The 15562-nt window shown below is 40.7% G+C and overlaps 1 protein-coding gene across 1 annotated transcript in view; it reads left to right on the top strand.

Annotated features, from left to right (window-relative positions):
- The first annotated feature begins 446 nt into the window (after nt 1-446).
- Ptpn20 (protein tyrosine phosphatase, non-receptor type 20) overlaps nt 447-15562 on the top strand; it is a 90162-nt gene continuing 75046 nt past the window's right edge. The window contains exon 1 of the mRNA XM_005348629.2: nt 447-522. Coding sequence (XP_005348686.1) covers nt 513-522 — 10 coding nt within the window. The 5' untranslated portion in view covers nt 447-512. The remainder of the gene's footprint in view (nt 523-15562) is intronic.

The raw sequence follows: 15562 nt of genomic DNA, 5'->3' as shown, positions 1-15562 counted from the left end.
AGACAGAAGGCGTCTGGCTTCACATTCTCAGGCAATGTCTACTCTTTGAAGTTCCTCTAATGTGACCTCTCTAGCTGAAACTGCTCCATCTGATGTAGTCAATTGACTTCCTATTCTGGCCCAGACGAGGGATTCCTGCACTAATCTGTCTGCCTTGCTCAGATCTTAAATCTAAAGAGACTTCCCATCCCATCCCTTTGGGACCCAGTAGGCGGCATAGAAACTACTCCCACAGAAGGTGTGGATGCTTATACAACAGCTGTTTTTGTAAGCTTGGCCAGAAGGAAATAAAACCCCCAGGCTAGAGGCAAACACTACAGGGAACTTAATTCCGGGAGCTACAGCGGGCGCTGCAGTACCGCGAAAGACCAGCAGGGGAAGCACTGTCGTCCCGACCAGGCTTAGACTGGCTGAATGAGACTGCAGTGCGCATGCTCGTGGGGGGCCTGCGAGATTGGACTCGTCGAGGCTCTGGCGCGAACCTCCTGGGAGGCGGTTGGGGCCGCGGACCGATGGGCCCAGGTGAGGAGAGGTGGGCCAGGTCAGGTGGCGCTCAGGCATGAGGGGTCATCCTTCTTCTGCCTCTCAGGAAAGAAAAGGAGCCATGGATGCGCGGAGGCCTCTAGCACAGGCTGGACTCCGAGGGGCCCATGGTCTGTGGAGTGAGCCTGATCGTGGGGGCTGGAGGGCAGGCTTCGGTCTAGCCTCGGGGTGACCGCTCGGGGTGACCGGTGTGGGTCTGCCAACCCTGGCTGTGGGGTAGAGGAAGGTTTGGGGTGCGGCTGAGGAGCATGCTTTTGATAGAACTGGAAATTAGCCGCTCTGGGTCTCTAAGACCTGGCTCTGATGACCAGGGAGGTTTAGAGGACTAGGGTGCCATGGACCCTCAAGAACTAGTGAAAGTTGGGGTGGCTAGAGAGAACTGAGTGAAATTGAGAGTTCCACAAAGAAGAGTGGAGCATGACATAAATCAGGAGGGGAAAACTCGTAGCCGCTTGTGTTGAATGCTGTTGTATAAGATATTGGCTGAGACAAGATGGTTTCAACCCCAAACTTGAAACCAAGGCCAAATGGAAACAGAATCCACCTCCAAATGTTTTTGACAACTGGGAAGATTTTAATCATTTTAATAAACAGAACTTAGTCTATAAGAAAGAGGAACCTTTTGGTCAAATTTATTTTTTTTTTAAATAAAAGAAATGAGGAGTTGTCCCTATGCTAATGTGACTGAGATCATAGGATGAGAGAAATGATACAGACAAGAGAGAGGAAGTTTGCCTGAGGGAATCCTAGAAAATTTGAGAGGAGAGTTACAGCAGACTGTGTTCTGCATTTTAAAACCAGCTAGCAGCTAGAAGGGAAACTGAGGCAATAGGTGCGGATCATGTTGGTAGTCAGGCAGTGTATGTAGGATAAAGCATTGCTGGCGGGCACTCTGTAACAGAGCCCTCTGGAGAGTGGGTAAGGGAACCGAGATGGCAGAATTGAATTTCCGCTGTGTTAAGAGCCTATGTGTAGTCATGAATTTGTGAGGCCAGCCAGTATGGTTTTATGATTTTTCTGTGTGTGTGTGTGTGTGTGTGTGTGTGTGTGTATTCAACATTGGGAAGGTTTTACAAAGATTGAATTATTTAGATTCATGAATAGCATGTGATTCATTATGATATAACTTCTGTTTGAGTTCTTATTTTGTTTTCTTTTACTGTTTGTACAAATGTGATCAAGAGGGGTGACATTTACAACCATACAGGATCTTCTCTTTCGGCACATTCTTTAGCGAGACCTGATTCACTAAGTTTGCAGTTTGCAGCTGCCTTAGACATCTGGTCCTGATTGATTAGGATTATCTGCTTTGTCACGCGGCTGCTTGTGCTTTGGGTCAGAAGATGGTCACAGTGACAATCATTAAGTGTTTGTGAAAAGATCTTTTTATTGCTACATTTCATATTGGATCTAATTTATACCCAGCTACACAATCTACGGCTCTAGTCTCACCAGGGGAAAACCAGTTTTACAGGTTATTATCCCTCCCTGACCACATGGGCTGTATTAAAATACAAATATAATAATGGCTGATATTGAGTGAGCTCCAGTTCCTGGCTTTGCTTTAGACTTTTTTCAACTGCTTGGCCATAACTCCCAAAGCCAGATCGGCCATATCTTAAATTGCCTTGTTGTGTGACTTTGGGCAAATCATTGAACTACTGTCTTTCTTTTTTCTTCTTATTCATGATGTGGGAATGAGTGATACGAATACTTGTCTGATGAGTTATTGTAAAGATCTAAGGACGAATGTGATGACACCAGAGAGGTATTCCTACTGGTTGATTGGTTCCATTAAGATCATCTAGCCATTGCATTTAGTTAGAGTCTAGGCACTGTATTATTTCGTCTTGGGGCTTGCTTACTTTGCTTCTGGTTGTGTTGTCTGTATAGGTAAAATAAATAGATATGAATTTGCTAATAGATGCAAAAAACCAGCATATTTCATCTGGATTTATGCAGGTAATCAACGAGGTACAATTCTTTAGCATTGACATTGATTGCCTGCCACAAAGAGCTTGGGGAGTGAATCAGATTTTATGATCCCAAACTGGCAGACCACTGAAGATATTTAGTTGGAAAGATCAGTGATCTACATGGCCAGTGCTCAGTACAGTGCATGGGAAATGATGTAGGCTATTTGGCTTCACATAAGAGACCTGGAAAAAAATCTACAAGGCTAGAGGGTTACTATGATTGGAAGCAACTGGACAGGCTTGGCATTTGGAACCAGTGGAAATTCCAAATGATGCTTGCTTTATTTACAGTGACAGGACAGTAAGTGTATGCAGCAGAGTAGTAGTGACCCAGAAAGTCTGTAGTGAGAGCTGTATCAGAATTTGCGGGATGGTGTGCTCCATTTTCACAGATTCAGAGTCAGTAAGTCACAGTAACGTTCTGGAGTCCATCAATTTTTAAAGAATCCTGTGAGTGACTTAGATGTGCAGTTCATCTGGGATCTCATTAGTGTACAAACCAGTGCTTTTCAGCTCTCACTCTGCTTCCTAATCACCTTTCGATCGACTTTTAAAAGCTATTAGTTTTCTGGTGCCACCCCAGATTTAATCGGCTCGGAGAGAGTCTGGACGTTGATACTGTTTTTTGTTTGCTTGTTTTTTTGTTTTTTGAGACAGGGTTTCTCTGTAGCTTTGGAACCTGTCCTGGAACTAGCTCTTGTAGACCAGACTGGTCTTGAACTCAGAGATCCAGACTGGTCTTGAACTCAGAGATCCAGCCTGCCTCTGCCTCCCAAGTGCTGGGATTAAAGGCATGCGCCATCACTGCCTGGCAACCTTGAGACTCTCCTGTGCTGCTGGTTCTGAAGATCACTGCCATAGTCTGTTGACCGAGATTTCTGTCCCACCCAGTCCTGCAGCTGTTCAGTTCCAAAAAATACACAAGAGGTCTACATTAATTATAAACTGGTTGGCCCAGTAGCTCAGGCTTCTTATTAACTCTTACATCCTATATCTTAACTCATAATTCTTTTCTGTGTTAGCCAAGTGGCTTGGCACCTGTTATCAGCAAGGGGCATTCTCATTTTGCTTCCTCTGTGCTTGGGTGAAGGCTGCAGACTGCATCTTTCCTGTTCCCAGAATTGTCCTGTTCTCCTCGCCCTGCCTCTATTTGCCTGGTTGGCTCACCTGGCTACTAGCCAATCAGCATTTTATTAATCAAATCTTTACAGGGTAAAACCATTGTTCCACAGCAATAGTCAGCCAGGTTTCCTTCCATAGGAAGAATTTTGAAACAGACATAGCTTCAGGTGGCATGTTATCAGGAAAGTGAAAAATTAGCATTTCTGAACTCCTTAATACAAATATTCAATCTAATAATGAAATGACTGAAAATGGGGAATTGATGGGTGAATTAGCATTTCTCACACTTAGTAATGGCAGTTTCTCAGGCTCACCCTGGGAAAGAGATTACCATGTATCAGGAGCTTTATGTATAACCTCAATCTTACAGCACCTCTGGGAGATTTTATATTCCCTTTGTAATTTAGATGACAATTCCGAGGCTGAGGGAGGGTTAAGTTACCTTGTATATATTTTTATGTCTAGGCATAGACAGTTGCAAAGCCTAGATTGATTTCTTCAGAGCTTCTCAAACTGGAGCTCACCCTGGGGTATCCCGAGGGAACTTTAAAAACAGCCAGTGTTGGGATCTCAGTCTTATAAATATTGATTCTGTTATTCTGGGGTGGCCAGGCATTGGAATTTTTCAGAACTCTTGAGCTAATTCTAGTGTGCACATCAGACTGGCAATCTAAGAAAACTTTATTTATGATTATCATGGGGAGTTATGTGTACACATGCCATGGCACATGCTTGGATGCCAGAGGACAGCTTTGCAGAATCAGCTGTCTCCTTCCACCTCTGCTGCGGTTCTGAGTCTTGAACTCAGGTTGCCAGATTTGATGGACAAACACCTTCACCCCCTGAACCATTCGTCAGTCTGCTGTGTGCTTTTGTAATGGTTTAATTTCTACTCATGCTGCTTTATTGTCCTGCTATTCCTGCTAGGTTTCCTGCCTCCGTCTTTGCACTCCTCGTTTTCTCAGGGTTCTTTCTCCCCCTCTGTTCTTGCCTTTCAGTAAATATGTATTAAGTGTCCACTTTGTAGCAGGCACTCTTGGTACTGGGTGTCACAATGGTAACAAGAAAGACCAAGTCACCAGCATTATAAATTTACATTGTAGGAGATAGTAGGTATAAGGATTTGCATATATGAAGACATTCAAAGTAATGACCGTGCTTTCAAGACAACAAAGCCCTGGAGGTGGGGAGATGGCTCAGCCAGTGAAACCCTTGCTGTGCAAGCATGAGGGCCCGAGTTAAGACTGCCAGGACCCACATAACAAGCTGCACGTGGCATCTGAAATCCCAGTGCTGGGAAGGTGGAGACAGAGGATCCCTGAGGCTTGCTGGCCAACCAGTCCAGCTGAGTTTGTGAGGTGAACTTCAGGTGGACTGAGAGACTGTCTCAGAAACTAATGTGGAAAGTGATTGAAAAGACATTTCGTGTTATCTCTGGCCTTCGCACACCGCATACACACAACACACAGAGATTAAAATAAGTGCAATGAATAGTGATCCCAGTAGCAGTGCATGAATGTGACTTGCTTCACACCCTCTCTAGAGCTACTCTGCATTGTGTGTGAGTGTGGCTATTCAGTGACTGTGTAGTGGGATCTCCTGAATTTATTTTCATTTTTCGGTTGACCAAATGTGGCAAGAATCTTTCTATGTGTGTATTTACTATCTGTATTCCTTTGGTCATGTGCCTGCTCAGATAGTTCCTGAGTCACAAGCCTTATATATAGGGTACACGTTCCTTTCCCAGTAAACATTTTGTTAAGTATCTTTTCCCAGTCGTGTGTGTGTGTGTGTGTGTGTGTGTGTGTCTGTGTGTGTATACACACGGGTGTATGTGTGTGTACTGTCTTAATGTTAATGACGTCTATGTTTTAATACTTTTCTGTAACGCCCATTTAACATGGTGCGTTCTTCGTGTAGCAGAGAGTTTTATCTGATTTAGTGTCCTACATAGCTCCCCTAGGTGATGTCTTTGTTGTTGTTGCTGTTTTACACCAAGTCTCATGTAGTCCAGACTGGTCTTGAACTCTTGGTCTTCCAGCCTCCACCTCTCAGGTGTTGGGATTTACAGACAGGTCTGTGTCATCCTACTCTGCTTCCCCTCGTTTTCCCCAGCAGCTTTATGTTAGGTTTGGTTCATTTCTGTACATAGTATGAGAGTTGGATGAAGTCCATAATTTTGCATAGAGAGGTCCAATTTTTTCAACACTGTTTGCTGAAAGTACTGTCTTGATTTCTTTCCCAATCATTAGTTGACCCTGTGAGAATGATTTCTACCTTTTTTCTCCCTTGCTTAGATGTTTTTCTGTTCTCGCACCAATACCACGGGGTCTGGATGTTTCACCGTTTGTATTCATTGTAAGGAGGTCCTCATAGTGGTCAGATAGAAGTCCTTACGTGAAGCATCTTGTGCTTCTGTATGCTTAGAGATGCACTAAGTAGCTTAAAATGGGTGTAGTAAGGAATACATTTGCAGATATCATCATTAGAACTTAGAGTGAAAGGTTGTCTTTTGAAAATGGGATGATAAAACTGCTTTTGAGCAATAGACTTGTGGTGCTGGTTCTAGGAGAGTGGAAGAATGAAAATTATGGAGGGCCTAATACTGATATAAGGTTTTGGTAATGCAAAAAGGTGGAAAGATACAAAGTATTCAGATTTTCAAAAAGACATGAAAATATATTTGTAGACATAATTACATAGGAAATCCCAAGAAATCTACAAAAAAGCTGCTAGACTAAACAGTGACTTTAACAAAGATACAGGATATGAAATCCACAAGAAATCAGTCGCATTTTTCAATACTGGCAGTGAACAGCTAAAAATTTAAACATATTATCATTTGCAGTGTCATGAAGAAATTACAGATAAATTTAATGAAGTTCTGCAATAATTGAATGCTTGAGACTATAAAATATTAATGAAGGAAATTAAAGAACTGAAAGAATAGAAAAATATATTGATTCTATTTGGTGTTATTTTATTGAATGCTTTTTGCATCTATATTCTTGATAGATACTGGCTTGTAAAGATATGTCTTTGATCTTGATATCAAGGTTGATGGTGGTCTTATAAAATTACTTGTTATTGTTTCCTCTTTTACTCTGTGGGGCATTTGGTGTAAATTGTCTTCTCAAGGGCTCATAGAGTTCAGCTGGAAAGCACATAGGCCCGCGATGTTGTGTGCTGTGGGTCATTACCCTTCACAGACCCTGTACAGCTCTCTCGAGGGAGCTTCAGGACTCTGGGTCTTCCTGGAAATAGCCCTTGCTATCTGGGCTGTACACCTGGGATATAGCTGTGTTACTGTATGCTGATTGTCTAGTGACACTAGAAAGGCCTCTAGTGAAGTCACCGTTTCATTTCATTTCTGGTTTTGGGTCTTTGTTTCCTCACCCCTTTCCCTGTCCTCTTCACGTTCTCTTTCCCTTTCTCCCTCGGTCACTTCCTTCCGTATCGTTCTTTCAGTAGTGTAAGTGCAACATTTTATCTCAAGGTTGTCACCAGCCGTAGAGCTATTTAGATGTAATTCATTTAAATGGAATTAAATAAAAGTGGAATTTCTCAGTCCACAGTGGTCTCATTTTAAGTATGTTATAGTCAAAAGTAATTGTTTGGGGCTGTGCAGTTACAGAATGCTTTACCCACATTCCAGGCCCTACTGGAAAGTGCTGGTCTAGAAGATAATTGCTTTTCTTGATTTTTTTTTGATACATTTCTGAAATTATTGGTGTTTCTTTTACTTGTCAGCTTCATTACTGGTTTCTCTCTTTATTTCATTTTTTCTCTTGTTTGCTTTGGGCTTCATTTCTTTTTAAAAATTCTTAGGCCATACATGATTATGAACTTGAGATTGTTACTTTCCAATGTAAACTAGTAAATCTAGTACTGTACATTTAGAAGCATCATTTCATATGCATGCCTAAAGTTTTTTGATGTTTTATCTTTATTTATATTCAATTAAAATAATTCATTATTTCTTTTGTCACTGATTTGAGATGACAGTTTTCTTAGAAATGAAATTTTTAAAACTACCTCCAATTTGAGGGCTTTTAGTTTTGATTTCTTTTTTAACTTCAATATTATATTTCAGCATAAGACTTTTAAAGTTAGATTTATGTATTTTATGTGTATGATAATTACATATTTGTAATTTTTACAAATATACATATGCATGTGCACACATCACATGTGTGCCTGGTACCCAGGGAGGCCATAAGAGGGTGTTGGATCCCCTGGAACTGGAATTACAGATGGCTGAGAGCCAACATGTAGGTGCTAGGAACTGAACCCGGGTCCTCTGCAAGAGCAGCCAGTGCTCTTAACCGCTGAGCCTCTCTAGCTCCTCTCCATAAGATTTTTGATTTGGGGGGCCCAGGTAGAGACCAGAATTATGACTTAACTTTGTGGACGCTCCTTATCCACTTAAAAGTGATATTTATTTATTTGTTGGGTGAGGTGTTTTTGAAACTTAGTCAAGTTAGTTCACAGTACTTTTCGTGTCTTCTGCATCCTCATTAGTTTTCTGTTTGTTTGTCTCCACCTACACTATGGGGATTTTCCCTTTCCCTTTTTCAATGACTTAAAGTTTATTTTTATGCATTTTTATATGTATGAATATTGCCTGAATGACAGTATATAATGTATGTGTGTCACACATATGCCTGGTACCCATGGAGGCCAGAAGAGGGTGTGAATCCTTTAGAAGTAGAGTTGTAGAAAGTTGTGAGCTGCCACGTGGTTGCTGGGAACTGAACCCAGGTTCTCTGCAGGAGCACCAAGTACTCTTAACAGTTGAGCCATCTCTCTAGACCCTTTATGACTTCTGAAGCATTGTTCTTTTGATAAACACTCAGTGGAGTGGCTGGATGTTTTTATTAGGTAGTGCATGTCTTTATGGAACTTTAAAAAATTGGAGTTTGTGTCTTGCTTATATTTGCCTTTCTTTTTACCAGTGTTAGCATGGATTATCTTTTCCCGTTCTTTCTTCAACAACTTTATATTTAAAGCAGACTTCTTGCAGATTGTATATAATTAGATTTGACTTTTTCAATCTTATTAATCTTCTTGATTTGCATGATACAGTCATGAACATTTAATGCAATGGTTGAGATGACTGGATACTTACCTGCAGTCTTGCCAATTTTGCTTGTCTGATTTGTTCTTTAACCCTATTTTCTTTCTCATTCTCTCCTTATTTAAGTAGGGACATTTTAATGAGTCCTTTGCATCTTTCCTTGACATTAGCTGCTACATTTCCTCTTCTGCTTTTCTCCTCTTCTTGCTTCTTTTTGTCAGTAGTTGTTATAGACTTACAGTGTATCACAATCTTTTTTTAAATGTTTTCTTTTTTGTCCTGGAACTAGCTTTTGTAGACCTGGTTAGTCTTGAACTCAGAGAGATCCTCTTGCTTCTGCCTCCCGAGTGCTGGGATTAAAGGTGTGTGCCACCACTGCTTGGATCACAGTCTATATTTAATAATGTCCCATTTCACATAGAATGTAATGATTTTATATTAGTATTCTAATATAAAATGTTCTAAATAATATGTGGCATCTCACACATACATTGGGCTATAATTATTATACATTTTATTGTATAGATGTTATAAATTCCACAGTGTAATTATTATTCTTGCTTTAGTTATCATAAAATTTTTAGTCTCTTTTGTTTAAACATTTTTAGGCTTTTAAAAGGAGTTTTAGATGTATAGGAAAGCTGAGCAACAACACAGAATGCTCGTATGCTTCTTCATCCCTCTCGTGCTCCTGTTGCTGTCTTTTACTGCTTTGGCACATTTGTTGCTAATTGAATCATTGTGCATTATCACCAGCAAAAGGTTCTACTTGGCACTGTGGTTTACTCTTTGTATGGCACATTTCTCTAGAATTTGAAAAATATATCGTCTTTCTCCACTTACAGTATTATTTCTTTAAAGCCCCTGCCACTCTAGTGATTTATTCTTGTATTTACTCTTCCAAACTCCTGTCAGCATCTGGTCCTCCTTTTTACAGCTGCCCCGTTTCTAAGGTGTTCCCTAGTTGGAATCATCTAGTATGTAGCTTATGCCAATTTGTTTCTTTCCCTACTAACATTTATTACAAATGCTCCATATCTTGTATGGCCTGAAAGCTCGTTTGTTTGTTATTCAGTAATATTCTGTTGATGGGCATATCACAGTGTATCCATTCAAATACTGACGTATATCTTATTTACTTCTAGTTTTTGATAGAATTTGATAAAATAACTACAAATATTGAGTGCTCCATTGAGCAATTGTTGAATCTCATGGTAACTAGCTAATACTGTATTTAGCTCTGTAAGGATATGGTAAAGCTGTCCATCACCGTGGCTACACCATATTCCCTGCCCACCAGCAATCTCTTGTTCTGATGGTCCCCATTCTCACTAGTATCTGGTATTGTTAATTAGCCACTATAACAAATAACAGATAAAAAGAGTATCTGGTTTTGATTAGTAATTTTCTAATAATGTTGAATGTGAAACCTATTGATTACTTATCTGTTTATTTTTTTGGTGAGTTATCAGTTCATTTATTTATTTTAGATTGGTTTGTTTTCTTGCTGAATGTTTAAAGTTCTCTATTTTGGATTATAAATGATCAGGTATCTGATTTGTAAATATTTTCTTCAGGCCTTTTTATCTTTTTATTCTCAATAATGTCTTTTGCAAAACACAGTTTTTTTATTTTTTAATAAAGTAGAAAAACTTATTGCCAGCTGAGTTTGGTGGCAATGTCTGTAATCTCACACTTTGGGACAGTTCTAAAGGAGGTCACCACAGTTTAATGCCAATCTGTTCTGCATGTGGCCTCCCAGGGCATCAAAGTGTATGCAGTGAGGCTTTGTCTCAAAAACTAAGCAAGCAAGCAAGCAAGCAAGCAAACAAACAAGCAAATGAATGTAGCAACTATAAGAAAAACAGCAACAAAATAATTAATTACCAGGGTTCTTAACCTCTGAGCCATCTCTCCAGCCTCTAAAAAATAATATAAAAGTATATTTAAAGTATATAAAAATATATAAGGAACTCAAGAAACTTAGAGACCAAAATACCAAATAATTCAATTAAAAATGGGGGTGGTGAGCTAAACAGAGAATTCTCAACAAAAGAAACTCAAATGGCTAAAAGACATTTAGGGAATTGCTCAATATAAGTGAAATGCAAATGAAAGCGACTCTGAAATACTGTCTTATACCTGTTAGGATAGCTTTGATCAAAAATATTGAGGACAGCTTATGTTAGAGAGGACATGAAGGTAAGGGAACACTCCTCCACTGCTGGTGCGAGTGCAGTCTTATACAGTCATTCAGGAAATCAGTAGTCTCAGAAAACTGGAATCAGTCTACCTCAAAACCCAGCAATATCACTGTTGAGCATATACCCAAGGGATACTCAATCACACCACAAGAATACTTGCTCAACAATATTCATAACAGCATTATTCCTAATAACCAGAACCTAAAAATGGTGAGATTCCCCTCAACTGAAGAATGAATAAAGAAAATGGGGTATATTTACACAATGAATTATTACTCGGCAATAAAAAAACATTATCATGAAAGTTGTAGGCAAATGTATGGAACTAGAAAAAAAAATCCTGAGTGAGGTAACCAGAGTCAGAGAGACAAACACAGTATGTACTCTTAAGTGGACAGATGATATAAAACAAATTAAAGGATGACCAGACTACAGTCCACAGCTCCAGAGAAGCTAGAACGTTTTTCCAGTAATTGATGGAACAAGATGCAAAGATCCACAACCAAGCACCAGGCCGAACTCCAGGGATCTAGTCAAAGAGAAGGAGGAGCGGATACATGAACAAGTGATATCAAGATCATGATGGAGAAATCTACAGAGACAGCTGTTCATGCAAACTCATGAACTCTGGGTGGACATCTATGGAGCCTCTATGGGTCCAAACTAGGCCCCCATATGCGGGAGTCAGTTGTGAAGCTTGGACTATCTGAGGGGCTCCAGGAAGTAGGACCAGGTTTATCCCTGGTGCAGGAGCTAGCTTGTTAGAGCCCATTCCCTATGAGGGAATGCCGTTCTCAGACTTAATGCAGAGGGGAGAGGCTTGGTCCTGCCTCAAATTAGATGTGCCAAACTCCCCATGGGAGCCCTTATCTCTTGGGAGGAGTAGGTGGGTTTGGGCATGGAGTGAGGTGGGATGGCACAAGGAGGGGTAGGACGGAGAACCTTGGTTATAATGTAAAATGAATTTTTAAAATATTAGTTCCCAAAACTTAGGTTCCCTAGATTTTATCTTTGTAATTGTCTTATTTTGAAGTTTTGACTTCCCAAAGGATACTTTAAAGTTCTAACCCTGGCACTTGATCCTGTGGCCTTATTTGGAAATAAGACCTTTGCAGAAGTGAGTAAATGAAACTCGAGCCCCAGCCGATAACTCATGTTCTTGTAGGACAAAAGAACTTTGAACATAGGCACACAGGGAGAGTGTGATAGGACGGTAGAGTCAGAAATGAGAGTGCTGTGCCTACAAACCAAGGACGCCAAGGACTGCTGGTGGACAGAAGGCACCAGAAGAAAGGAAGGCCCTTCCTTCAAGCTCTCTGAGGGAACGATAGCTTTGCTGACACTTGAACTTCATTCTTCTGTTTCCACATCTGTGAGATAATACATTTTTAATTTTTAGAAAGGCTATCCAGTTTGTGGTATAGTATTTTGTTTTGGAAGCCCTGGAATCTAATCTTCCAAGTACAGATTTTGAAATTGGTTAACAACTGGTTGGTAGACCCAGGAAGAGTGTTGAGACACACGACAAAAGTTCTCTAAAGTTTAACAAGACTTGGGTGTGATTCTGGAGAAAGGCTCCCTTGAGAAGGGATTGTGCAATCATATGCTTGTTTTAGAGAATGCGTGTATCACCCTGAACAGAATTATCTTTGAGACATGGACTTTAAAGGTCCCCCCCACACACACTTTTTAAATTGATTTTATTCTTGAGCTCTGCATTTTTCTCTGCTCCCCTGCTTTCCTCTCCCCTCCCCGTCTACACTCTCCCATGGTCCCCATGCTCCCAATTTACTCAGGAGATCTTGTCTTTTTCTACTTCCCATGTAGATTAGATCCACGTATGTCTCTCTTAGAGTCCTCATTTTTGTCCTGGTTCTTTGGGATTGTGGTTTGTTGGCTGCTTCTCTTTGCTTTATGTCTAAAAGCCACTTATGAGTGAGTACATATGATAATTTCTTTCTGGGTCTGGGTTACCTCACTCAGTATGATGTTGTCTAGCTCCATCCATTTGCCTGCAAATTTCAAGATGCCATTATTTTTTTCTACTGTGTAGTACTCGATTGTGCAAATATACCACATTTTCCTTATCCATTCATTGGTCAAGGGGCATTTAGGTCTTTTCCAGGTTCTGGCTATGACAAACAATGCTGCTATCAAAGGTTTTTCTTATGAGATCCTAGAGGAGTGATAAGTACAGTTACTGGCACTGAGGAAGGTTGTCCTTTTTAAGAGTGTCAGAAACTGACCTGGATTGCGCTCTGCAGCTGGGTGAAAGATCGTGTAAAAAATGAGTTTGCACATTTGACTGAGGACATTTTAAAGCAGGTATTTGGGGACCATAATTTACCTTTGTTGCTTATAATTAAAGTGCAGAGCGGTAGGAACTAAGTTGAAGAGAGACTTCCTAAGCAAAAATCAAAATGGCTTGAAAATTTTTCAACCTATCCAGGAAAATATGATTTAGAAACAGGATCAAAGTGTGGCTTTGAGGTAGATTAGGAAGACTCACCTTTTTGTGACTGAGTAAGAGTTGTTGATTGTTAAAGTACTGTTAGAAGTCAGTATTGGCTAATGTTAATACATTTTAAAGCTTTTTATTCTTATGTGTATGGGCTTAAATGCATGTCATGGCACTCAGCGAATGGCTATAGTTGGTTTTCTTCTTAGCTTTTACATGGTTTCTGGGGATTGAACTCAGGTAGCTGGGCTTACATGGCATCTGCCTTTACCCAGTGAGCTATCTTACTACTCAACAATGGCACTCCATCTGTGTGTGTGGGGGGGGTGGGGTGGGACAGTCTGCTGCTTAGTGGATACCTGTCTGACTCTTATCTGGTGCGCTGCCTGCCTTGTACAGTGAAATTTAGGCAGAAGTAGGTGAATTATCCTATTCCAGCACCATATTGAGGAGCTTACATAATGATCACAACTGTTTGCTCCAAGTCCCAAAGGTGAAGCCTCAACCATGGTTATTTCAAATGGCTTTCACTGACCTTCCTGTAAAACCATGTAGGTCAGATTGGGGTACATTTCTTGATTGGAACAAAAGCAAGACACCAATCTAATAAAATCTACAATGTTATGATCACGTGTGTGTTGGCTGAAATTGATGCGCACAGCTGTTTTATGGCTGTGTAACCAAGCAGGTCAGTTTTATGAGGTGACTTGTTGATGCCTTCTTTGCTATTTTCTTTTAGTTGGCAACATTGGGCTCAATAAGAGGCTTTGCTCAAGTGAACCTTTTTTGTCTTTGTTTGAAATCCATTGGTAGAGTGTACTGTGCTGTTACTGTAAAGAAAAGGCCAGGCAAATACAGTTATGCATGCCTATAATTCTAACAGTTGGCAGATGGTTCAGTAATTCAAGGACAGCCTGGGTTAACTTAGTTGAGTTTGAGGCTACCCAGAACAATGTGAGATTATTTGAAGAACAGACCATTAGGGGGTTGAAGGGATGACTCAGCAGTTAAGAGCACATTTGCCCTTGCAGAGGACTTCAGGTTCAGCTCTCAGTACCCACATGACAGCTTAAAACCACCTGTAATTCTAGTTCCAGGGGATCCAGCACCCTTTACAGGCCCTTGTAGGCACTAACCACATACAAAGTGCACATATTTACATTCAAGAGAAACATTCATATACATAACATGAAAATAAATCTTAAAGCAACCCACAACAACAACAACAACAACAAAAAGAACACAGAAAAGGCGGTGAAAACAGCTGAGTGGCTTCTGTTTGAAGCAGTTGGCAGCCTAAACTTCAAAGTGGTGGAATCACTGAAGAAGCAGCTGCACAGTGGAGAATGATGGACAGACTGAGCCACAGAAGTGAGAGACGAGGATCTAACAACTGCAGGAGATAGCTGTGGGAGCTGCTGGAAGCCTTGGCAGCAGCAATAGTGGAGTTGCAAGAGTGACCCAAAAAACAGAAGTAGCAAAGCAGTGGCAGTGGTGTTAGAACTACTTCTCAGCATTCTAATATAGACTGAATCCTAGCAGCATTAAAGGACTCCAGCACCAGACTGGGACTCTGGAGACATCCAGTTTCATGGAACGAATGAATATGAGATCCTTGGAAGACACCTGTAGTTAGGCCGCTCAAACCATAGCCTATAAGCAACCCTAATAAATACATGCTAACACTTTTTCAGTTCTGTTCCTTTAGAGAACTGACTAATACATGGCCCAAGGGTCTTAAGACACCCTAGGCCTTGGCACTATAACACTAGCCACTATCAAGAACCAGAAAAATTTGACTTCCTAGACCCACACAAAAGCTGTGCTTGTCACCATAAGGCCAAGAGTCCCAGCACCTGCCCAAAGTTTTCCTTCTGACACTAGACTGCTGCAGCTTCAGGCTGTCTGCTGTTGAGTATAGTTGTCTAATGCCAAGGGACTCATGAGGAGCAAGCACTGGAAGACCTTTGCCTTTCCTACTGTGATTTCTAGCTGGGCATAGCAGCATTATTTGTAATAGCCAGATCCTGGAAACAACCTAGATGTCCTTCAGTGGAAGAATGGATGAAGAAAGTGTGGAATATATACACATTAGAGTACTACTCAGCGGTAAAAAACAATGACTTTTCAAATTTTGCATGCAAATGGATGGAAATAGAAAATACTATCCTGAGTGAGGTAA

This window comes from Microtus ochrogaster, chromosome 6, assembly GCF_000317375.1.
Source record: "Microtus ochrogaster isolate Prairie Vole_2 chromosome 6, MicOch1.0, whole genome shotgun sequence".
Taxonomy (NCBI): domain Eukaryota; kingdom Metazoa; phylum Chordata; class Mammalia; order Rodentia; family Cricetidae; genus Microtus; species Microtus ochrogaster.
This window is presented reverse-complemented; position numbering and strand designations above follow the sequence as displayed.